Raw genomic sequence first — 25,979 nt, 5'->3', positions numbered from 1 at the left:
TTGGGGCTACACAACAATTTTCAGGCAATCCATATAATATGAAAAACACGTGTCTGCCAAGATAACCTTCTTTTCGTCAGTGAATTTTGATTTGAAATTTGTCAAAACATTCTTTGTCACGTTTGTGATAATTTTACCTGGGAACCATTGATCTTCGGGGATAATATAATTTCATTCCTGCAAAACATTAACGGCAAAGTGTAAATATATTTCAATGATCTTGTTAATGTATGTATGTATACCAGATGTAAGAACGAATTCAAATCCACGTCACAAGTTGTTCATGGGGCACACAGAGGTCACATTCACTTCACAATGTACACACAATCGTCCACCAGAAAATCAAAAAGCAAATTATAGTTTACAGTGTCGACACAAACTATGCGGAAGTTCAAAAACCACCTGCACATCACAGTCACACAACAACTTGTCACAAATCAAATTTGACACAAACCACATTCATACAAAGTTCACAAACCAAATTGTTTATAACCCACCAATTACCGTTTCAAGATCACTCAACAACCATCCCTATGCTAAGTTCGCACACAGCAGTCACACACCACAATCAATTACGCCAAAACAACGTTCACACAACCCAGACACAAGCCAAATCACCGATTAATCGAACAATGGTCACAAATTTTTACACAATCATTCATCGAACACAGAGTTCACCGAACGTATCCCACCGAACGTATCCCTATGCCTTTCGAAATCACTCATGAAAATCAGAAAAACCAATTACCCATTTCCTGAGAAGGTTCTCAGAACACTCACATTCTTCGTTCGTCATCTCAGGATTTTGTCGTGAATCTCATTTCGAACCGTTTGTCTTCTGGAGGCAGATGAACCGCCTTTCTCCGGTTGTGACCGCTGATCAGAACTTCTCGTTTTCGCCATTCTCTTTCGTTGCCTGTGATAGTGAATGGTGGTGATGTGGGGTTTCGTTTCCTGTGATAATGAATAGCCATGATATGGGGTTTCGTTGCCTAGACATAAGAGGGCGGTTTCTATTGTTTGGGTATGTATCAATTTAGTAGGTTGATCGTGGGAGATTGTGCATTGCTGTTAGGCGATTTTCAAAAGATATTGTTGTCTTATTTGAAAATATTCTCTCTCTAATTTTAACATAAAGAACAGGAATAATTATAATTAATAAATATATAAAAAATGTGAATAATTAAAAAATTACAACCTGATTTCTAAATTAAAGAACTTAAACCTTTATAAATGAAAATTGATCTTAAAATACCATTATGGTCATAATTTCCTCGATATGCAAAACCGTTGGTCGAAGCCCGTGAGAAAAGTTCCCAAACTCCCGAACCAAATGGGCTCATTCAAAAAGCCCAATGCAGGAAAGCCCTTTGACCTTTGCACGTGGCATAAATCTATAAACTCCCAAGTCACATCGGACTGTACACGTAAGACATCAAACAAGTATTTATATACATGATGTGTATGTGTGTGGAAGCTATTGAAGCCCTTGTTTGATTTTCATTAAATTACATTATATTACATTCTACTTTTTCTCTCTCCTATTTTCAACCACACAATCTTCCATAAAATAATATTACACGTAAATCGAAAATTTTTCTTTCTTTTTCAACCACTCATTTTTCAAAAAACACTATTCTATACATTAAATTTTCCCCGTAATGGGGGCCAAACAGGGGCGAAATGTTTTGGTGAATCCTCCTTCTCCAGGCCACAATCCAATTTCATCCTAGCAAGTTTCTTTGGGAGGCGATGGGGAAACCCTCAAGAGCAAAGGACTCATCGGACGAGTCGATGTCCGGTTCCTCGCCGGAGGAGGAGGCGATCAACGATCAAATCAACGAGGAGGAAGATGAAGAGGAGCTAGAGGCCGTGGCACGAACAGCCGACGAGTTTGAGGACGATGATACTGACACTACCAACGCCGCTCAGGAAGAAGAGGATGACGTCAACGAGGTCGGATTAAGTGAATATTATTATTTTAGTTTCTTTTCTCTCTGTTCATTTTTACTTTTTGTTTTGTACTGGTGGATTACGGTGGAGAGTGAAGAAGATCGGTTCTTTTCTTCTCACTGAGTGGTTTAGTTAGGATTTTAGGTCATATGGAATGCGTGATTTGGTAATTTGTAAAATTTGGTGGAAATGTTGTGTTATATGACTTTATCTTGCTAGGGTTTCGCAGGTCACAGTTGAGAATGTTGAATTTTTTTGGATGAAAAAGTTTTTAATTGTTGCATCGTGCCTAGACTAATATTTTGTGCTGTTTAGTATTGACGACTTTAAATTAGTTAAAGAAAGGATAATAAAATAATAATAAATAACTTCTTATTTATTTTTGAGGGTAGTCGCCAGTAGTTTTTGATCCAATTTGATGTGCCTTGACTTTGAGTGATTTGGAAAGCATAGTGAAATTTATTGCATTGCAATTTTGTGTTAATAGGTGGTGTGCTATTTTGCAGGAAGATAATGTCATGTCAAATGAAGTTGGCAAACGTGAAAGAGAGAGGCTGAAAGCAATGCAGAAATTGAAAAAGCAGAAAATTCAAGAAATCCTGGATGCACAGAATGCTGCTATTGATGCAGACATGGTAAATTATCTGAAAAAAGAATTGTGTAACGTGGTCTTTAGAATGAGTTGTAGACACATGTTCATGCTAATGTTGTTTCATTTTGAGACAGAACAACAAAGGAAAGGGTCGTCTGAAGTATCTCTTGCAGCAGACAGAACTATTTGCCCACTTTGCCAAGGGAGATCTTTCTGAATCTCAGAAGAAGGAAAAAGGAAAGTGAGTGATACTCCTTTTTTATTGTTCTTTCGCTGTCACTGCATGGCTGAGTATTCAAGTTTCTGTTTTGATCCTTTCTGCTTACAGGATGGCCGCATTTGTCATTAATTGATTCATTAAGGTTAAAGCACGTGACAAGTTAATGGACCCTCCTAGTTTGTCTATTTGGATAACTTGTGTTATTATAAAACAAGCTTCTTTAAATTTCCCTGCGATATATTGATTAACTTGTAAATTGTGAATTAAAGCTTCTTTCTCCAATTTATCACATTTATCTTATTTGGAGAAAAAAAGATTTGCTTATTTGACTGAGTGTTTTCTGTTAAGTTTTGCAAGTTATTCTGTTAATAATTGGCTTATGATAGTACTTATCTAAACAAGCGTAGTTGTAATATGATACCATTATGGTTTATTTGACACAGTGTCTATTAACCAAATAGTGTATTATATTATGTATGCTGTAATCGGACCTAGCGACTTCATTTTGTATTTCGTAGGGGTCGCCACGCTTCAAAGCTAACTGAAGAAGAAGAAGATGAAGAATATCTGAAGGAAGAAGAAGATGGTCTATCTGGCACAGGAAATACAAGGCTGGTGGCTCAACCCTCGTGTAAGACCTTTTGCTAACCTTCTTTCTTTTAGCTGCCTTCTTATCCTTTGGGATGACAGTATTGAAGTGGGACTTGTTGGTTGTAATTAAAGTACAATTGTTTATAACTGATTACACTGTTTTGCTATGGTTAAACTTTTTTAACGTATGAATTGTTTTGGGTCTGTCTTGAAGGTGCTTTTCTCTAAGATGTTCTACATATTTTATAGCATGGTTTTCCAATTTAGTACATTACTGCTTTAATTCAGAAGTGCATATGTTATGATGTAGCAGCTATAATTTTTGCTTATTGGTGTTGCAGGCATTCAAGGAAAGATGAGGGATTACCAACTTGCTGGTTTGAATTGGCTTATACGACTGTATGAGAATGGCATTAACGGGATTCTTGCTGATGAAATGGTACCAGTTGAAACTTGTGATTTGTAATCATAGCTGCAATAATTTATATAATGATGATGTTCGTTTTTGAACATCAGGGGCTTGGTAAAACACTGCAAACCATATCCTTGCTGGGCTACTTGCAAGAATTTAGAGGAATTACTGGCCCTCACATGGTTAAAATCAATTATTTAGCATGTGAATATGGCAATAGAACCATAGAAACGAATTTTTTACAAATTCTGTGATTCGTGAACAGTTAAATCGTCCAAAGTGAAATCGTGACCTGAGTGCATTGAACATTTAAAGGTGTTTGATAACCTGTAAAGTGTGACCTGTGACCTGTGGTCAAGAAACATAGTCTCGCATTTCTGACACTGTAATGTGAACTATGACCTACGATAATTGACTAGTGATCAGTGACTTCAAGCAATAAAGTTGTGACCTGCTAAACATAATCTGTGACCTATGCAGACCTATGTCTTTTGAACTAGAAACGACATTTGTGACCTGTGCAGATGAGACCTACGACCTGTGGTCGACAAACAAAGCTAAACAATTATGACCTGGTTACCGTGACCTATGTAATTTGACCTGTGAAGGGCAGTTGTGACCTGTGCAGATGTGATATGTGACCTGTGGGTTTTTAAACAAAGTTACACAATTGTAACCTATCTATTGTGACTTGTGACTCGTGTATTGGGACTCGTGACCTGTGATCAACAACTGTGTCTCGAGTGTTCGACATATGAACCGTAAAAAAAACGTTGACATATAAACTAATCAAAAACTTTGACAAGCGCATGATTATATGCAATGTGGCTGTTTAGAACTACGGGTCATACCGTGCCAGTCAACGAAGATTCCGAATAGATAAGTTCATGCCACCACGTTTTTTAGCCTACCAAGAACGAACCAATTAAAAAAGGCGGTCTAATACGATCATCCGCATCATTAAACTTTTTTTTGCAATGGAAAAAGAGCAGTTAAATACTAATTAAAACTCCCAGTGAATTCATAAGAAGCCCGAACACACAAGCACAAAGAAGTTACATACTTATTTCTTGGTTTGTAACCTCTGTTAAACCAATTTTAAAATGCAACTACATCAGCCTCGTCCGCTTGCTTGTCATGCTTGTTAAATACAATAACACCATCTGAATGCTTACTTTGTTTTCCAGCATTAGTAACATATAGGGACCGCAGAATCCGTTTGGGTCTAGGAGCTCTCTAAATTAGAAGGTCTGATGTTAATGCTGAAGGAGGATAACCCTACATGCTGGAAAATAATGAATCTGTTCAAAGAAAGCATTTTTATATATTTGTGCAGACAATTTCGTAAAAATAGTTGAATGTTGTGACCTATACAGAAATATGAGTGACGTGCAATTTGTGGCCGAGTATATAGTATATTAACACGTGCACGTGACTATTATATCTGTGACATGTGCCAAACTTGTTGTGTTAACATGTTAGTTGTGACATATGTTTGTGACCATGCAAAAATACGTATGCCTAAAGATCTCATAATACCACCTGCTCCTTAGTTATAGTGGTCGTCGTCACGCCAACTTGCTCCTCAACACCAGTCTCCTTCACCACACCAGCTATAATAGAGTCAACCTGTTGCAATACTTCCTTGGATTTGAACATCTCATCCATACTGACAATATTTGAAATGATTGGTGTGGAATCAATTCCCGGATTGAAAGATGGGGTCGGGGGAAAGTACGGATATTCAATGTTATCAGCGGGGTCTATCTTGCCCTTACCTTTCTTGTCCATTGTTTGTTCAACGTTGGTAACCTGATATAATACAATATAAATTGGCAATGTGATATACAGACAACATAAAAGAATTGAACATAGATGATTATGTACCCTATCCTATAAGTCTGCAACTCTAGTACTCTGCCCTTTACTTTTGTCCATAGTTTTTTAGCATATCACATCCATCATACTCGATATCAGCGCAGTCACAGAATCAGACAAAAACATCATGCTTGAACGTATGTCAGCTATGTCCGAATGAATGTTACCTTGCATACAAATAATTTGATCTACCTTACTGTTCTTGTCCCTCTTCAATGATGTTAACTGTGACTTCACATCATTGAGCTGCACTGTTAAATTAATATTCTTACTCTAGAGTTCAGAAACTTGGGCACTCAACTCCTTTCTTAACTAGTCAACAACCCGTAACGAATCAGTGCAAATGCATTCAATAAGAATTATGACCTATGTGATGTATTATTATTCACACCTTGAATCTTTCACATATATATACAATGAACTTACATCCGGTTCAGCATCGGCACGTGTTTCATGCAGCTTGATTGGAATATTCGTCTCAAGTCCTTCTGGCTCTGTCGAAAAATATTCATGTGTTGTGCGCTCTTCAATTGATGGGTGGAAATACCGTGATGTCTTCTGCCTATTAGGTGGTGTATCGAGGAAATCAACGTCGTCGTCGGACTCAACATCACTACAATGACCTTTTCGTCCATCTGTAATTATTAACAAATTTGGGGTGGACATATGAGACTGCACAGCAGTATTCGTGCCTTCATGGTCTGGATCTTGAGAGCAAAAGTCGCTTGGTCTACGTGGTTAAATTGGTTTGTTGTATGGAACACCACTCATGTATGGAGCTGCCAGCTCACACTCAGATGGGGTAATGTCACGGACTTCAATCTGCAACCATGATATAATTCAGTAACATATTAGTCAACTATCTATAAACTGACTATCAGGGATTGTGACCTAAACATATAGTTGCTGAACCAATATGCATGTCATATAGTTTGTGGCGGCTAACACTTGTGAAATATAAGAAGACTGTGGCTTGTGACCTATGGACGTAGTTTGTGACCTGCGCACACAGGTCCCATACTCTGCAACTATGTGTCTTAACAACTCAGTATTTTGTGACCAACACATACAATTTGTGACCTGCGAACATGTGAAATGTTGTGAACTGCTAACACTTGTGAAATATAACAAGTCTGTGGCCTGTGACTTGTGCACGTAGTTTGTGACTTGCTCACATAGGTCCCATATGCTGCATCTATGTGCCTTGACAACTCGGAGTTCTGTGACCTACGCATATAATTTGTGACATGCGAACAAGTGAACCATAACAACTGTGTGTCTTATAACTAGTGATCTATAACTACAATAGTAGTGAGCTACATATAAAAAAAACGTTTACACACTTACATCGGAATGGGAGAAGACCTCTTCGTCCAATTTGATTGCAGAAGGTTGTTTATGTGATGCCCAATTCATAATGTGAGGGTGCCGGTTTCCCATCCTATTGGTCACAGGTCCATTGAGGCTCGAAATGCACTCATAAATCCAAACTTGAAACGCAACAAAAAAACCCTTCAGTCTGTAGTGAGAATTTATATGTCCCAAACTCTCTTTCAAAGATTTCATAGACATCTTAAATAAGTCCTTACCTTATGGAAACCTCTCCATCGCAACAAAATCTTCTATCGAAAAAAATAAATAATTTTCAACAACATTCATGTAGGATGTAGAGAAAAGGAATGGCGTAATGAAATATAGAATGCCGATACTCACAACATCATGATCATCTACATCCGATAAATTCAAAAACACATCACGCACATCATTGTTTGTTACTAGTTTCAAATCCCTAAAATATTTTTCCTTCATTCTAAAAGGGAAATTCTCAAGCCTTCTTCTAATGTCCTTGCCATTACATCTAAGCCCTGTGACCAAACAAAACTCACACAATGAGAACCACAAATATCTATTTGCAACCTTAAACCACATCTCTTTATGATTGGGCTGATTAACCTCCCTTAGCAAAAAGTAGTGTATGAGTTGGGGCTACACAACAATTTTCAGGCAATCCTTATAATATGAAAAACACGTGTCTGCCAAGATAACCTTCTTTTCGTCAGTGAATTTTGATTTGAAATTTGTCAAAACATTCTTTGTCACGTTTGTGATAATTTTACCTGGGAACCATTGATCTTCAGGGATAATATAATTTCATTCCTGCAAAACATTAACGGCAAAGTGTAAATATATTTCAATGATCTTGTTAATGTATGTATGTATACCAGATGTAAGAACGAATTCAAATCCATGTCACAAGTTGTTCATGGGGCACACAGAGGTCACATTCACTTCACAATGTACACACAATCGTCCACTAGAAAATCAAAAAGCAAATTATAGTTTACAGTGTCGATCACAAACTATGCGGAAGTTCAAAAACCACCTGCACATCACAGTCACACAACAACTTGTCGCAAATCAAATTTGACACAAACCACATTCATACAAAGTTCACAAACCAAATTGTTTATAATCCACCAATTACCGTTTCAAGATCACTCAACAACCATCCCTATGCTAAGTTCGCACACAGCAGTCACACACCACAATCAATTACGCCAAAACAACGTTCACACAACCCAGACACAAGCCAAATCACCGATTAATCGAACAATGGTCACAAATTTTTACACAATCATTCATCGAACACAGAGTTCACCGAACGTATCCCACCGAACGTATCCCTATGCCTTTCGAAATCACTCATGAAAATCAGAAAAACCAATTACCCATTTCCTGAGAAGGTTCTCAGAACACTCACATTCTTCGTTCGTCATCTCAGGATTTTGTCGTGAATCTCATTTCGAACCGTTTGTCTTCTGGAGGCAGATGAACCGCCTTTCTCCGGTTGTGACCGCTGATCAGAACTTCTCGTTTTCGCCATTCTCTTTCGTTGCCTGTGATAGTGAATGGTGGTGATGTGGGGTTTCGTTTCCTGTGATAATGAATAGCCATGATATGGGGTTTCGTTGCCTAGACATAAGAGGGCGGTTTCTATTGTTTGGGTATGTATCAATTTAGTAGGTTGATCGTGGGAGATTGTGCATTGCTGTTAGGCGATTTTCAAAAGATATTGTTGTCTTATTTGAAAATATTCTCTCTCTAATTTTAACATAAAGAACAGGAATAATTATAATTAATAAATATATAAAAAATGTTAATAATTAAAAAATTACAACCTGATTTCTAAATTAAAGAACTTAAACCTTTATAAATGAAAATTGATCTTAAAATACCATTATGGTCGTAATTTCCTCGATATGCAAAACCGTTGGTCGAAGCCCCTGAGAAAAGTTCCCAAACTCCCGAACCAAATGGGCTCATTCAAAAAGCCCAATGCAGGAAAGCCCTTTGACCTTTGCACGTGGCATAAATCTATAAACTCCCAAGTCACATCGGACCGTACACGTAAGACATCAAACAAGTATTTATATACATGTGTGTGTATGTGTGTGGAAGCTATTGAAATGTTTTGGTGAATCCTCCTTCTCCAGGCCACAATCCAATTTCATCCTAGCAAGTTTCTTTGGGAGGCGATGGGGAAACCCTCAAGAGCAAAGGACTCATCGGACGAGTCGATGTCCGGTTCCTCGCCGGAGGAGGAGGCGATCAACGATCAAATCAACGAGGAGGAAGATGAAGAGGAGCTAGAGGCCGTGGCACGAACAGCCGACGAGTTTGAGGACGATGATACTGACACTACCAACGCCGCTCAGGAAGAAGAGGATGACGTCAACGAGGTCGGATTAAGTGAATATTATTATTTTAGTTTCTTTTCTCTCTGTTCATTTTTACTTTTTGTTTTGTACTGGTGGATTACGGTGGAGAGTGAAGAAGATCGGTTCTTTTCTTCTCACTGAGTGGTTTAGTTAGGATTTTAGGTCATATGGAATGCGTGATTTGGTAATTTGTAAAATTTGGTGGAAATGTTGTGTTATATGACTTTATCTTGCTAGGGTTTCGCAGGTCACAGTTGAGAATGTTGAATTTTTTTGGATGAAAAAGTTTTTAATTGTTGCATCGTGCCTAGACTAATATTTTGTGCTGTTTAGTATTGACGACTTTAAATTAGTTAAAGAAAGGATAATAAAATAATAATAAATAACTTCTTATTTATTTTTGAGGGTAGTCGCCAGTAGTTTTTGATCCAATTTGATGTGCCTTGACTTTGAGTGATTTGGAAAGCATAGTGAAATTTATTGCATTGCAATTTTGTGTTAATAGGTGGTGTGCTATTTTGCAGGAAGATAATGTCATGTCAAATGAAGTTGGCAAACGTGAAAGAGAGAGGCTGAAAGCAATGCAGAAATTGAAAAAGCAGAAAATTCAAGAAATCCTGGATGCACAGAATGCTGCTATTGATGCAGACATGGTAAATTATCTGAAAAAAGAATTGTGTAACGTGGTCTTTAGAATGAGTTGTAGACACATGTTCATGCTAATGTTGTTTCATTTTGAGACAGAACAACAAAGGAAAGGGTCGTCTGAAGTATCTCTTGCAGCAGACAGAACTATTTGCCCACTTTGCCAAGGGAGATCTTTCTGAATCTCAGAAGAAGGAAAAAGGAAAGTGAGTGATACTCCTTTTTTATTGTTCTTTCGCTGTCACTGCATGGCTGAGTATTCAAGTTTCTGTTTTGATCCTTTCTGCTTACAGGATGGCCGCATTTGTCATTAATTGATTCATTAAGGTTAAAGCACGTGACAAGTTAATGGACCCTCCTAGTTTGTCTATTTGGATAACTTGTGTTATTATAAAACAAGCTTCTTTAAATTTCCCTGCGATATATTGATTAACTTGTAAATTGTGAATTAAAGCTTCTTTCTCCAATTTATCACATTTATCTTATTTGGAGAAAAAAAGATTTGCTTATTTGACTGAGTGTTTTCTGTTAAGTTTTGCAAGTTATTCTGTTAATAATTGGCTTATGATAGTACTTATCTAAACAAGCGTAGTTGTAATATGATACCATTATGGTTTATTTGACACAGTGTCTATTAACCAAATAGTGTATTATATTATGTATGCTGTAATCGGACCTAGCGACTTCATTTTGTATTTCGTAGGGGTCGCCACGCTTCAAAGCTAACTGAAGAAGAAGAAGATGAAGAATATCTGAAGGAAGAAGAAGATGGTCTATCTGGCACAGGAAATACAAGGCTGGTGGCTCAACCCTCGTGTAAGACCTTTTGCTAACCTTCTTTCTTTTAGCTGCCTTCTTATCCTTTGGGATGACAGTATTGAAGTGGGACTTGTTGGTTGTAATTAAAGTACAATTGTTTATAACTGATTACACTGTTTTGCTATGGTTAAACTTTTTTAACGTATGAATTGTTTTGGGTCTGTCTTGAAGGTGCTTTTCTCTAAGATGTTCTACATATTTTATAGCATGGTTTTCCAATTTAGTACATTACTGCTTTAATTCAGAAGTGCATATGTTATGATGTAGCAGCTATAATTTTTGCTTATTGGTGTTGCAGGCATTCAAGGAAAGATGAGGGATTACCAACTTGCTGGTTTGAATTGGCTTATACGACTGTATGAGAATGGCATTAACGGGATTCTTGCTGATGAAATGGTACCAGTTGAAACTTGTGATTTGTAATCATAGCTGCAATAATTTATATAATGATGATGTTCGTTTTTGAACATCAGGGGCTTGGTAAAACACTGCAAACCATATCCTTGCTGGGCTACTTGCAAGAATTTAGAGGAATTACTGGCCCTCACATGGTTGTCGCTCCAAAATCTACACTAGGCAATTGGATGAATGAAATTAAACGTTTCTGCCCTGTGTTGCGTGCTGTTAAGTTTCTTGGTAATCCAGATGAAAGAGTAAGCGTCAAGTACTACAGAGATATTATATTTCTAGTCTTATTTTCCAGTAGCTTATTCTACAATGTTGCTTCCCCAAATCTTTCAGAGTTACATAAGGGAGGAGTTACTTGTTGCTGGAAAATTTGATGTTTGTGTTACAAGCTTTGAAATGGCCATCAAAGAGAAATCTGCCTTGCGCCGCTTTAGCTGGCGCTATATCATTATTGACGAAGCTCATCGAATCAAAAATGAAAATTCTCTTCTTTCAAAAACAATGAGACTTTACAGTACTAATTATCGGCTTCTTATTACTGGAACGCCACTTCAGGTATTTTTTATATTTCTGGATAATTTTATTTCTGACTTTCCTAGTGACATTTCATTTATTTTAAGAGTAATGCCACTTATCCCGGGCCACGTAGGCCTAGGATTTCCAGGGGAGACACATGCCCCCCCTCCCCAGGCAGGGGGTCTGTCCTGGGATTTCTAGCAAAACCCTTATTTTAATTTGTAGAGTGCTTTAGGTCAGAAATACTTCTTGGTTTTGCCGTTTCTAGTTGTGAAGTGTTAAAGTTGAAACTAGGGTGATGGCTGCAAATAATCGGGTTATCTTGTAATAAATTGTTTGTTATTGCATTTTTCAGTCTTTTAATATACTCTTGGAACTTCATATCCTTCTATTTCAGTTGGCTTTGTTTAAAAATGTTTGATTTTCTTTTCTATAGGAACTTGTAACTTTCTTCCGGTAATAGATGCTGTACTAGAATGCCATGAATGAATACGTAAAAATGTAATTCTTTTTAACTTTGCTGGACAATTAAGATACAAGGAAAACAGAGCTGATAAAAATGGAAACTTAACCTAAAGCACTTGTGCATATTTTTGTCCAAAAAAAGAGGGAAAAAATCTCTTTCATGTTAGGCATGGGATAACTATTGGTTTGTGTTCTATGAACATTCTTGTTGTTTTTCTCTTCACATTGCACTTGAATCTATCTATTTTTGCTAGCATCTCTTTTGTTTTGCATGTTATGTTCTATCATGGAGGCTGTTATCAATATTTAGACTGTTCTTGTGACAAATTCTCTATTGTGCAGAACAATCTTCACGAACTTTGGTCTCTCCTAAACTTTTTGCTGCCAGAGATATTTAGCTCGGCTGAAACATTCGATGAGTGGTTCCAAATTTCTGGTGACAATGATCAGCAGGAAGTTGTCCAGCAGCTTCACAAGGTATATCCGTATTATTCCTTACAACATATTTCTGTGTAATTGAGTTCGCGTGATAGATTAGAAAATGAGTTGTTTATACATGCCTAAATTCTTAACTGAAGATAAAAAAGGAAACCTTGTCAGAACAATAATCAGAACTCTGTCACAATAGCCAATGATAGAAGCTTGATATTGATGGAGGGCTAATTTAATGTGTTATGGGATGCGTAATAATTAATAAATTTTTGTAGCTTATGGTGAGTCAGTTTTCTGACCGTCGGAGCTAGACCTTTTCAAAATATTATTAAATACATCTTTGATGTGCCATTACTTATCCGCCAGTCATAGCAAAGCACCAAATAACTGAAGCCTAGGTAAAACGAAAAAACCCCTCATAACTTCTATTGTTTGCGCTGTATCTCTCTTATTTGTTTAATCAAGAATTAATTAGCACGACCAATTTGTTTACAACTAATAATTCATAAGTGAATCTTGAAATCATGTGTTATTCATATGGGCGTAGATGAATACATGGAATTGATACAATCTATAGATGCCAATATGTGTTTTTGCTTGGGTTTCTACTTTCTTTACAATTAAATTTGTTCTCTTTGTGTGCTCAATTTTTAGGTGCTACGACCTTTCCTCCTCAGAAGATTGAAGTCTGATGTTGAGAAAGGCTTGCCTCCAAAGAAGGAAACAATACTTAAAGTTGGTATGTCTCAGATGCAAAAGCATTACTATAAGGCTCTGCTGCAGAAAGATCTGGAGGTAGTAAATGCTGGTGGAGAACGCAAGCGTCTTCTTAATATAGCCATGCAACTGCGAAAATGTTGTAATCATCCATATTTATTTCAAGGTGCTGAACCTGGTCCACCTTATACCACCGGAGATCATCTCATTGAAAATGCTGGTATGATTTTTCATTATACTTCAATGTTAAGAGATTGACTTTTCTGTGGTGATTGCCTCCCTCCTTCGGCTCTTTTTTCTTTATGTTTATTACATCCATTATTTATTGCAGGAAAAATGGTTCTTCTAGACAAGTTGCTTCCAAAATTGAAGGAGCGTGATTCTAGAGTGTTGATATTCTCACAGGTTTATACTCTCTCACTGAAGTTCTTTTAATCTACGATACATACATACATACATACATGCGTGTGTGTGTGTGTGTGTGTGTGTGTATATTTTTTTTTGTGGGGGTCGGTGATCTACTACAAAAGTTAGCTTTGGATTGAACATAGTTGTGCAAAAGAGGCTTTGTTTTATGTGGTCTTTTTTTTCACACATTAGTTTACTGTATTTAAGGGGGCAAAAAACTCCAGGATTGTCGATAGATTGATCTTTCTGTTTATTTGGCAATCAATTTCTTTGTTTTTCCAACATACATGCGTGTGTGTGTGTGTGTGTGTGTGTGTGTGTGTGTGTGTATTTTTTTTTGTGGGGGTCGGTGATCTACTACAAAAGTTAGCTTTGGATTGAACATAGTTGTGCAAAAGAGGCTTTGTTTTATGTGGTCTTTTTTTTCACACATTAGTTTAGTGTATTTAAGGGGGCAAAAAACTCCAGGATTGTCGATAGATTGATCTTTCTGTTTATTTGGCAATCAATTTCTTTGTTTTTCCATTTGATTATACATGACAAATTCCTTTTGATTGTTTAAAATAGATGACAAGGCTGCTGGACATTCTTGAAGACTATTTGATGTTTCGTGGATACCAATATTGTCGCATTGATGGAAATACTGGTGGGGATGATCGGGATGCTTACATAGAAGCCTTCAACATGCCAGGAAGTGAGAAATTTGTCTTTCTACTGTCAACTAGAGCTGGAGGTCTTGGTATCAACCTTGCTACTGCAGACGTTGTTATTCTCTATGACAGTGATTGGTAAGAATTTGCTGCAATACTGTCTGATAATGCATCAAGGGCTACAACTGGAAATTTAAACATTCCAATTCTTGCCTCTGTTAAATTGCAGGAATCCACAGGTTGATTTGCAGGCTCAGGACCGTGCTCATAGAATTGGGCAGAAGAAAGAAGTCCAAGTGTTCCGATTCTGCACTGAGGTTTTGCTTTTCTCCATATTTTGTAATGTATTTTAATGAGGCTTCTTGGAGATATTATGCATTCGTGATATGTTCGAATTCATTGTTAATAGTACACTATTGAGGAAAAAGTGATCGAGAGGGCATATAAAAAGCTTGCATTGGATGCTTTGGTTATCCAGCAAGGGCGACTAGCAGAGCAAAAGTGTAGGGTTTCTTTTTCATAGATCAAGATCTATTTCGTGGATTACCATCAAAAGTCGACAGATTTAATTTTGTTATGTATGCCACGCAGCTGTTAACAAAGATGAGCTGCTGCAAATGGTGAGATTTGGTGCTGAAATGGTTTTCAGTTCCAAAGAGGGTACAATCACAGATGAAGATATAGATAGGATAATTGCCAAGGGAGAAGAGGCAACAGCTGAACTTGATGCCAAGATGAAAAAATTCACCGAAGATGCTATCAAATTTAAAATGGATGACTGTATGCATCTTGCTTTGTCAACCTTGCTAGTTTAGTTGCTTTTATCTCTTTCATTTTTGGTGATATATATGTCAGTACGGCTAAATTATCTTCTTGGACTTTCTGCAGCTGCTGACTTGTATGATTTTGAGGATGAAAAGGTAGCACTTGTTAATTCCTTTATGGCTTGTCTAATATGACTTCTCATTCCTTTTCTGTTCTATTTTGGGGCATGTACTGATTTTTCATTTTCCTTTCTGTTGTTGATAGGATGAAAGCAAGTTTGATTTCAAGAAAATTGTCAGTGATAATTGGATTGAACCTCCGAAAAGAGAACGGAAGCGCAAGTATGTTTCTTCAGTTGCTAAAGATATCTACGCCAAGTTTATCAGAAAAACAATACATTTCTTACATTTCTTGTTCTGTTGTTAGTTACTCAGAGTCGGAATACTTCAAGCAAACAATGCGTCAAAGTGGTCCTGCTAGACCAAAAGAACCCCGAATCCCCCGCATGCCTCAGTTGTAAGCTTTTTTTTTTTTTTTAAATTTAAATATTTAATTAAATTATTTTTATTCTTTGTTTCTGCACTTGACATGTTTTTCTATGATAGGCACGACTTCCAGTTCTTCAATACGCAGCGTCTCACTGAGCTGTATGAGAAAGAAGTGCGCTGCCTCATGGTGGGTGTCTTGGCTTTTCTGGATTCGTTTTTATAATCCACATTGCTATATTTAACTTTTTTGTTTTCATGATTTCAGCAAATCCAACAGAGAAGTCAAGTGAAAGATACAATAGAGGTGGATGAACCTGAAGGTATTCTGCTACTTCTTTTGTTGTGAATACCTTCCATATCTAGTCATTTTTCCATTGGATATGCTATTGAAACGATTTTATCTACCTAGATGTGGGAGATCCGTTGACTACTGAGGAGCAGGAAGAGAAGGAGCGACTGCTGGAAGAAGTATTTTTTCCACAATTTTCTAACTGATTGATATTGTCCATTTTTCTTGTACCTGATAATTTGTTGTATTTAGGGATTTTCGACATGGAGCCGAAGGGACTTCAATACATTCATCAGGGCCTGTGAGAAGTATGGTCGAAATGATATTAAGAATATTGCTTATGAAATGGAAGGGAAAACTGAGGACGAAGTTGAGAGATATTCAAAAGTTTTCAAGGAAAGATACAAAGAATTGAATGGTCAGTGATATTTTCATCGGTTTCTCGCGATTATGCTTTGAGAAATTATCTACTTATTCCACTTTTCTCCCCATATCTAGAGAAATATGGAGAGAAACATGGAAATGGCGCTTTTAGTGTATACGTGAAACATGATCTTTAGAGATTTTATTGGAAGTTCTGCTAGGCTAATTTATGCAACGGGCATTGCAACTTTCTCTACAACTTTCTCGTAGAGTATCAGGAATCTTGTTGCAACAGGATCATTATTGCTTCAGGCTTTTTCTGTATTTGAAACGTTGTTTTTTTTATTAACGCGTGTATTATATTTCCAGACTATGATAGGATTGTCAAGAACATTGAAAGAGGAGAGGCTAGAATTTCAAGAAGAGATGAGATCATGAAAGCTATTGGGAAGAAAATGGATCGCTATAAGAATCCATGGCTCGAGTTAAAGATACAGTATGGCCAGAACAAGGGAAAGTTATACAATGAAGAATGTGATCGTTTCATGGTGAGACTTTCAATCACATTAAGCTCTTCTAAGTTGTATCGATTTTCTTACCTTTCTAATTATCTGACTGATCACCGTAATGTCATCATTCATTTCCTCTCACAGATATGCATGGTTCACAAGATCGGGTATGGGAACTGGGATGAGCTTAAGGCAGCCTTCCGTATGTCGCCATTGTTCCGTTTTGATTGGTTTGTGAAGTCTCGTACAACACAAGAACTTGCAAGAAGATGCGACACACTTATTCGTTTAGTAGAGAAGGAAAACCAAGAACATGATGAGATAGAGAGACGAGCTCGTAAAGAGAAAAAACTGGCAAAGGTAGGTTGATCATCTCTCACTTTCAATTCGTAGACGCTTGGGCATATGAAGCTTTGGATGAAACCCATGGCTTGACCTTGACTCCCAATAATTTTCTCTTTTTTAACCTTTCAAATTTTTTGTTCCCAGCAGAATATGACACCATCTAAGCGTGCCGTGGCCCGACAGGCTGCTGAGAGCCCCCCTACAACCTTGAAAAAGCGAAAGCAATCATCAATGGATGATTATGTGAGCTCCGTATGTTCGTGTGGTTATAGTTTCTACTTTTGCTTCTTTGACAGCTTTATTTGTGGGTAGGTTAACCAGAGCTTGGTCTTTTGGCAGGGAAAGAAGAAGAAATGACACGGTCTGCAAATCACTCCAGTTTTACAAGTCATCTCGGGACAAGAGTTTGACTTTCATGCTATTATTAAGATGTTATAAACTGGCATAAATTTAGAATACATGTTGCACAGGCTGTGTTGTCTGAGCTCAAGAATAGATGTTTGGTTGGGCAGTTAGGGATGTTTTGGTTGTCCCCATCAATGGCTGTTTAATTTGGACCCGACTGCCAAAAATTACAGTTTTAGTATAATAGTAAAGAATTACTATTCCTATGTGCATATTTCTTTATAATTTCTATTCTCGTCAGTTTAGTTTCAGAATTGGACAGAGAGATGCTTGTTGAATTTGCCTAGTTATGTTTTTGACAAATGTACCCACGTACTTCTGAGTTTGCTTAGGTGGGCGAGCCCTGGCGGATGAATCAGATGGGATGTCGCGAGATCACCCAGATTGAGAGTATAGCTTGCAAAGTTAACCCGAATGCCGTCCAAATGATGAAAATCTCTGGTGACACCTAGCTCGTGTTTAGCATGTAGCATTGGCGTGTTGAAACATAAGCAAACAGCGTTCAGTTCGTTTTCTGCAGGTGGATTCGGGAAGGGATCTGATTCATTGGTCTTAGTCATATGAAGATCAAACCTCTTTCTATAAGCAAAACAAATTGACTCAGAAATCCTTTCACATTGAACTCTACAACAACATAAAATGAACAAATGTAATGCCCCAGCGAAACCAAATTGAGGCTATGTTACACGACTATACATGGAGGAAAAAATGTGTTTTTCCCAGCATAACAGTGATACATGGAGGGTCTAGTGCAACGAATCATTTGTACCATCGTAACTAACGCCGCCGTTAGCCCTTTTTCGTCCTCTCCAATTCTCGCCCCACACTTTTGCCTCAGCAACTGCTCGTTCTCTGTCTAGATCCCGATTCCTTGGAGTTTCTCTACCTCGACCAGCAATAACAGGACTGTCTCTCTGAGAATCAGGACGCTCCAACTCATCTAAACCCAATTTCCGGCCCGACCCACCACCAGTTTCAATCCTCCGCAACTCCCCATTATTTAACTCCTTAAAAGACTCTCTCTTCCTGAAATCTGGCGAGTTCTTGTGGACCGAAGGGGAACTGTGCCGGCTGCTGCGTCCAGACTCGTCCAGGCTATCAGTTCCAACAGACATATTTCTTCTTGCATCTCGATGCCTCGGAGTGGATGCATCCATTCTATTACTCGGGGGAGAATGATCATTAGGGTCGTATGTTTGGGATGCTAGATATGTCAAAGCAGTCACCACATCCCCGATTAGGGGTCGTGTGGCTGCTTGCTCTTGTAGGCACATGGCAGCCACTGCAAGTGCTTGATATAGTCCACGCATAGGATAACAGCCTTGCAATAGAGGATCGGCCATCTTCGGAAACTTTCTTCGATCCCTGAAAAGTGGTCTTGCCTGGATCCATTGACACGAAACGAACGAAAGAAAAGAAAATATCAATCACCGTCATTTCAACATTCCTTTCAATAAATCACCATGCAATTGCAAGTCGGGTATCTTATATACAACGATAAAAAAACACAACATACCCATGCAACAAGATTCTGCTCGCCTGGATCTCGCCTGTTATCAATTGCCTTGCGCCCTGTGATGATTTCAAGAAAGACAACTCCAAAACTGTAAACATCAGATTTCAAAGTGAGTTGACCAGTCATAGCATATTCTGGAGCACAATAACCATACGTCCCCATCACCCTCGTAGAGACGTGAGTTTTATCACCAACAGGACCCAGTTTTGCAAGCCCAAAATCTGATAACTTGGGGAAATATCCCTCGTCAAGAAGTATATTGGACGATTTCAAGTCTCTGTATATTACAGGAGGGTTGGCTTTGTCATGCAAATATTCCAATCCCTTGGCTGCACCAGCAGCAATCTTCATTCTTGTATTCCAGTCCAGAGGTTTTTTTTCCGATGGAAGATCTGCACATATATACCATATCATTAACCATGCAGAGGTCTACAGAAAGAGGCATTCAATTCTCTTCTCAAGAAAAAAGGTCAAACACCATAAAGGATTATGCATTTATACTTGCAATTTTATTTCCAATTGACACCTTCTAAACTATTGAACTATGGAAACATCCAAGAGCGGAATCAATCCAGTTTTTAGTCTGTATGTTGAGAGAGAGGGCTAAACATATAAATCAGAGACAAAGACTCAAGTCTCAGCCTAAATAAAGGATTAGCCTGTGAATCTTAAATGAGGCCTAAAATATACCTTAATGACAGTCCCATAGATTTCATATTTCATTCCAAACACGGTGCCTTGGTTTTGTCAAATATCATATAATTAGGAAAGAGAGTTCAAAGTTAGTTTAAAAATAAATAAATAGATAAATAAAATCTCATGACGAAGTAATTTCACAAGAATAATGCCCCTAATAAGTTCTTGTCTAAAATTTGGCATCCCTCATCTCTCTCCAAGGAATACAATCAACTTTCTATTTCATCTCTAATTTTCATGTGCATCAGTGGAGAATCAAGACTTTTTGCAAGTAAAATTTATTGCTGCTAACAGAAGTAGAAAAGATACTGGGGCGACATATAACTCTAATAGTCACCAAATTCATACTTACCATACTGACCACGAGTTGCCAAATTCTGGCAACAAGCATCCCTAGAAATGAGTTGCATAATATTACTATTTTAGCTATGAAATTGGAAAATAAGTTTATATCTTCTTGTTTTTGATTAACATCTGAAATCACGGGTTCAAAACCTTTTTCTAAACAAAATTTCCATGCAATGCACTTAGGAGTACTTCATAGCAAAAATTCTATCAATCACCAACGCTACAACCAGTATCGTCCAAGCAAGGTACCTATCCATGATTACGCCAGAATATTCTGAGGGGTGTAGCCAAATGTAACTGTTACTATTACTAAAATAAGTCATTCTACTCTCTCTCATAGCCACCCGCAGCAGCAGTTACTTCATACTTGGGTTGGAGGTATTCTCCCTGCTCGGAGGTCAAAAACTTTTCTAATCTCACCATTTTATTCAACAAATAAGTCCCACTACATTTTCGGTATCTGAGCCTCCTTGATATCCTGTAGCGCCTGGTGAGAGGCTTTTGAACTGCATCTGGCCACGTTCTCCACAGCATTCAGTGAGCATGATTTGCACCCATAGACCATGGGAACTTGCTGGACAAATGTGGCTACGGACATCTCCACCTTCATTATGTCCCGCATTATATTTTGACATTCTTTCGCTATTACTAAATTTATCAAATATAAGAGAGTTTTTCTGCATATTTTAAAGAGTACAATCACTTATAAACAAAAATACTAATTATAAGTAATAATTTTAAGTGGACTTAAATATACTAATTATAAGTAATAATTTTAAGTTGACTTAAATACCCTAAATGCACAGTAATTTCATAGATAGAATATGGCTAGAAAAATAGTAGTAGTTTCTTACATGACGTGTTGTATAGATAAGTGTTACGTGGTCCTCAAAATAAATCTACGTTGTCAAAAATATAATCTATTACAAGTACAATGAGAACAAATATTTTGCAACCAGCCCATGTTAATGGAGGTATACCTATACATCTAACGAAGTCTACCAAGCTCACACCACTCCTATAGAAGGAAGCTTTTTTTTAGGTCTATGGAAAATATGACCCAACCACAATAGCACTTCTCTGCGCATCCTGTCATAACCTTCTCCTAAATTAACAAAAGTAGTGCATATTTTGCATCTCTTTTCTATAGTTTTCCATCAATATTGGGAAGTAGGTATAAGATAGTGGAAAGTGCAGAAACTGTTTTTGGCAGGCTAAAACTAACCATGTAAATGGTCTTCTAGGGATCCCAATGGCATATACTCGTACACAAGAAGCCGTTGATCACCATCAGCGCAATATCCTATCAAGTTGACAAGATTTGGATGATGTAAGAGGCTAAGCATGAGAACCTCCACCAAAAACTCTCTATTCCCTTGAAGACCATTTCGATCAAGCTGTTTAACAGCAACCACCTGCACACATAACCAATTCCCAATAGAAGTTATTGAAGGGAAGATTGAACATATCGACCAAGATTCAAAGACAAATAAAGCATGGACGGAATTCATCTTCCATTTGATGAGTTTACTGATAACCAATGATGACCTACCTGCCCTGTGCTTTCCAACCGACCTTTGTAAACATGTCCAAACCCACCTTCACCTAGCAAACACTCGGGTCTAAAGTTCTGCGTTGCAGATGCAAGTTCACGAAATGTAAATGTTTGTGCAGCTATATGTGCTAGTGGCTCTTTAGGAGTTGCCGCTTCCTTCTTAGGATCATTACCACTCCGAGATTTTGATTTATCTGGAATGCAAAAGAGTTCAGCAGGATAATTAAAAAGAAAATAGTGAAAAGGGAGACGTAAATTATCAACATATCTAAATCTTATACAATTTTCAAAACAATCCACAACTAGAACCCTCTGAGCCAGTTTTTCACTTTAAATTATTCTTGCCATTCTATTTCCTTAAAAACCAACTCCACTATTGCAGAAATAATCTGAAATCACAAAGCAATGGCATTCCCTTTTGTAAAGCAATGTTTCATTCACAGGTGCAAGAAAGAAAGAAAGAAAATCAAGGATGCAACAAGAAACAGTAACTAGAATTCAGTTCCTAGAATTTCCTTCTGTGATGCTCTATTCATAAAATCAATTGAAGTTAAAGCATTCCAGGATCACTAACCAGAGGTGAAAATTCCCACAAAAAACCTAAAAATACACCTAGTATTTCTGGATATCAAATAACAGAAAAGCTAAAAGTAATCCCCAAACAAAGATTTCTTTATGATCAAAACCCACTACTCCTTTTAGACCCAAAATTACAGAAATCCTAACAAATTAAATAGAGAGAGAAAATCAGATCGAGATAAAGAAAATAATTTTTAAAGCAAATAATATTCAAAATTTAAAGCACAATTATGGATCAAAAACCCAGAAAGTAAAATTTTCTTCAAATTGAAGGGGGAAAAGTCCAAACTAGAAATTATTACCTGAACTGGTTCTGCTCACATGGTTACGAGACTGAGCAACTGAAACTTCTTTAAATGACTCCTGTTTTTCCACTTCTTTTACAACATTGACATTATTTTGTTCCTTTTTTGCCGATCCAAAGCATGGAAAACAGCCCATCTCAAATCAAAACAATGAAACCCAAAATTATGAATCTATCAATACCTATCTATGTGTTCATATAAATATTTTCAGCACCACGTTTTTTCAGCTTTTGCCGACAGCCCATCTCATAAAAATCCTAATTTTGAACTTCCCTTGTCTGTAAATCCAAGCAACTCAACAGCAGATCAACACGCTGATAATTTTGAGCCAAAAGAAGATAAGCGAATCCAAAAAAATCTAAGAGAAAGGAAAAAAATTGCAATAAAATATCAAGAATAATTACGGAAAATTATACTGCTGTAGCCCGTAATTGTATGAATGTTACTCGCTTTTATACATGGAAAGAAGAACTGTGAGTGGTAAAAGTCAAAAAAGGAGATTTATATTTTTGATAATTTAAATTTTGTAGGAGCGTAATTACATAAATCTTGTTTGCATAATCTTCTTGGAACTGTTTAATGTGTGTCTATATCTTGGGTATGGAGGCTCCCAACTGTTTGTAATATATATAAACAAGTTAGTCTCAAGGGTCGTCTCGAGAATTCTCAACATCGTTTTGTAGATATCGAGCTAATGATTTTCTCTGATCTAATAGTTAGAAATGTAACTATTTACTAAAAGGATACACACTTTGATTTCAATTTAAAAATAAAAGAAAAGCATAATGTGTTTTGTACATCATCCTTCAACTGAAGATTTCTCTACTAGTGCATGAGGGTGACTAGGTTATAGAGAATTTATTCTACTGCCAGCTTACCCAGAGTTCTTTCGCAGATATATCCATTGAGGAGATGAGGAGCTTATTTAAAATAAGGCATTTTTTAAGGTAAGGACATGTGGGTGGTGAAGGTGGGATTTGCACACAAAAAAGGTTTTGAGTTTCGAGGAGAAAGTATGAGTGCATGAGTTAGAGATTCGAGTTGCAATTTGGGGTAAGAATTTATGTTAGTATTTTATCTAATTCTATCTTTCAAGGAGTTGGACATGTGAAAATAGTGCGTTTTGATTCTTTTGAACAATAATCAAGTCGACAACCGAACACCTTTTTACAAACTTAAAATGTTGGATATGATTAGTGTAAAACTTAAGTTGGGGGCCAATTTGTTACATCATAAAATGATCGAGGACTTCCAGAACTATATATTCTAAATGTTTCTGTGCCGCTGATTGTTTGATGGGGTTTATTTGGGAAAAAACAATACTTTGAATGGAAATATTAGAAGAACGTGTTGTTAAAAAGTAGTGATAAATTTTGAATTTACGTGTAAAATATTTGATTAAAAATAAGTATGTATAAAAAAAATTTCAAATAACGATTGTCAAACGGGGCTATATATAACCTTGTAAATCCATCTTTGATGCAAATTCAACAACAAAAATTATTTATGTCTTATTGACAACGATACCTTGTTGAGCATGGCAGAGTAGAATAGAGTTACAAAATGCGTGAATGCTTATTAATTATGCAAAACGTAAAATGTTAACTGCAAAACATGAATAGCATATGAGGATAAATTTTGAATTTACGTGTAAAATATTTGATTAAAAATAAGTATGTATAAAAAAAATTTTAAATAACGATTGTCAAACGGGGCTATATATAACCTTGTAAATCCATCTTTGATGCAAATTCAACAACAAAAATTATTTATGTCTTATTGACAACGATACCTTGTTGAGCATGGCAGTGTAGAATAGAGTTACAAAATGCGTGAATGCTTATTAATTATGCAAAACGTAAAATGTTAACTGCAAAACATGAATAGCATATGAAGTTACTTCACATGTTTCCACAGTTACTTTACAAAATTGGTGACTAAATGCACTGATGGAGGGAGGAAGCATGTGCTCCTTGAATTCTAGATTTTCTTAGAGCCTGTTTGGGAATGATTTTGAGAATTGATTTTTTGACTGTTAGGAGAAAAGTGGGGTCCACCTGCGAGAGAAGAAGTTAAATATGACGACTGGAATAGTAAAATAACGGTCAAAAAATCAATTTTTTTGTTGAAAAAATGGGGCCCAAACACCCCCTTATAGTTTTTCCCCCCCAAAAAAAAAAATTATATAAAAAAAAGTTATTAAAAATATAAAAATTTAAGTTTAAGCCACATTATTCCAAAAAAATATATTCTTAAACAGTGATTTGATATCATTTCAACCACACATTCTTCAATAAAATAATATTACACGTAGCTCAATTTTTTTTTATTTTTTAACAACACATTTCCCATCAACATACTATTCAAAAATGCATTATTACCAAAATAATGTGACTCAAACACTCCCTAATTTTAGGCCCCATTTGAACCAATTTTTTCAAAAAAAGAAAAATACATTATTAAACAGTGATTTGATATCATTTCAATCACAAATTTTTCAATAGAATAATATTACATATAAATTCAAAAAAAAAATTTTATTTTTTAATCACATATTTTTCATCAATCTATTATTTCGAAAAACATTCTTTCAAAATAAAGTGACTCATAAAGTTTCACATTTCTACCTTGTAGACCGGGGCCCAAATTTCTACGGTCAAATTATTATCTCTCTGTTTTTGCATATCCTTTTCACACCGCTTCGTCAGCTTCGGCATTTAGTTCCTGTTTAATTCTTATTATTTCAAAATTCATTTTTTTTTAAATTCATTTTCGAACACAAATTTTTAAAATAAAATAGTTTACACATAAATTAAAAAAAAATTCTACATTTTAATTATACGTTTTTCCCCAATCAGTATTACAAAATTCATTTTAACGAAATAATGGGCATCAAATTGGGCCCTTAACAGTGTCACACAAGATATAATTCCGTTTGGTACACATTAATATAAAAATAAGAATGAAAAATATAGTCATTATAGGTTCAATACAAGAAATAGAAAGTCAAATATGGTGACTTGATGTGATGAATAACGGTTATATTTTTCATTTTAATGAATAAATAATGAAAAACAAACGGGGGCTATGTATGTTAATTTTTCGAAGAAGAATGCCCTGAGTTTAGGGCACTGTTCTACAGGAAGCTTACAGGCCCCCCTCACTGTAGCTGCAGGTCGGTGGGACCTGCATTAAAAAAAAAAATTGTGCAGGCCTCGTCCTTGTGTCTGCCCTAGCCAACCTCTGTAATTGTCCCCCCTGTACGTGAAGCGCGATCCTTTTTCGAAGGGTAAGTTAACAAAATACTATGCTTAATATCCGACCAAAATTTTAAACTCTAACATTTATTCATATTCAAGTCCAAAATCTAAATGAAAAACACTTTATTCTT

General features: G+C 36.6%; 2 protein-coding genes across 6 annotated transcripts; one reads left to right on the top strand and one right to left on the bottom strand.

The window, feature by feature from the left end:
• Positions 1-1,644: 1,644 nt before the first annotated feature.
• Positions 1,645-17,803, top strand: LOC111382163 (ISWI chromatin-remodeling complex ATPase CHR11-like). Of its 5 annotated transcripts, XM_023006052.1 has the most exons (26): positions 1,645-1,956; positions 2,460-2,588; positions 2,680-2,786; positions 3,284-3,396; positions 3,698-3,795; positions 3,873-3,947; positions 11,378-11,482; positions 11,571-11,792; positions 12,561-12,695; positions 13,305-13,587; positions 13,699-13,772; positions 14,343-14,563; positions 14,655-14,742; positions 14,835-14,928; positions 15,017-15,205; positions 15,314-15,345; positions 15,455-15,531; positions 15,617-15,706; positions 15,796-15,865; positions 15,944-15,998; positions 16,088-16,146; positions 16,220-16,385; positions 16,700-16,878; positions 16,984-17,199; positions 17,329-17,436; positions 17,524-17,803. In XM_023006052.1, exons 1-26 carry the CDS (start codon positions 1,753-1,755, stop codon positions 17,539-17,541), a joined length of 3,207 nt encoding a protein of 1,068 aa, XP_022861820.1. In that variant the 5' UTR covers positions 1,645-1,752; the 3' UTR covers positions 17,542-17,803. The 5 variants fall into 5 exon arrangements, with proteins under 5 accessions (XP_022861820.1, XP_022861822.1, XP_022861819.1 ...); XM_023006054.1 differs by lacking the exons at positions 1,645-1,956; positions 2,460-2,588; positions 2,680-2,786; ... (1 more) ...; positions 3,698-3,795; positions 3,873-3,947 and adding exons at positions 9,099-9,386; positions 9,890-10,018; positions 10,110-10,216; positions 10,714-10,826; positions 11,128-11,225 and having other exon boundaries at positions 11,303-11,482; positions 17,329-17,427; XM_023006051.1 differs by lacking the exons at positions 1,645-1,956; positions 2,460-2,588; positions 2,680-2,786; ... (1 more) ...; positions 3,698-3,795; positions 3,873-3,947 and adding exons at positions 9,099-9,386; positions 9,890-10,018; positions 10,110-10,216; positions 10,714-10,826; positions 11,128-11,225 and having other exon boundaries at positions 11,303-11,482.
• Positions 17,804-18,148: 345 nt separating this feature from the next.
• Positions 18,149-23,455, bottom strand: LOC111382165 (serine/threonine-protein kinase PBL27-like). The gene is made up of 5 exons (XM_023006056.1): positions 22,586-23,455; positions 21,702-21,898; positions 21,375-21,564; positions 19,106-19,497; positions 18,149-18,971 (listed from the first exon to the last, which is right to left on the bottom strand). Exons 1-5 carry the CDS (start codon positions 22,722-22,724, stop codon positions 18,336-18,338), a joined length of 1,554 nt encoding a protein of 517 aa, XP_022861824.1. The 5' UTR covers positions 22,725-23,455; the 3' UTR covers positions 18,149-18,335.
• Positions 23,456-25,979: the final 2,524 nt, after the last annotated feature.

This window comes from Olea europaea, unplaced genomic scaffold, assembly GCF_002742605.1.
Source record: "Olea europaea var. sylvestris unplaced genomic scaffold, O_europaea_v1 scaffold244, whole genome shotgun sequence".
Classification (NCBI taxonomy): domain Eukaryota; kingdom Viridiplantae; phylum Streptophyta; class Magnoliopsida; order Lamiales; family Oleaceae; genus Olea; species Olea europaea.
Note: the sequence above shows the minus strand (reverse complement) of the source record. Positions and strands in the feature narration are given on the sequence as shown.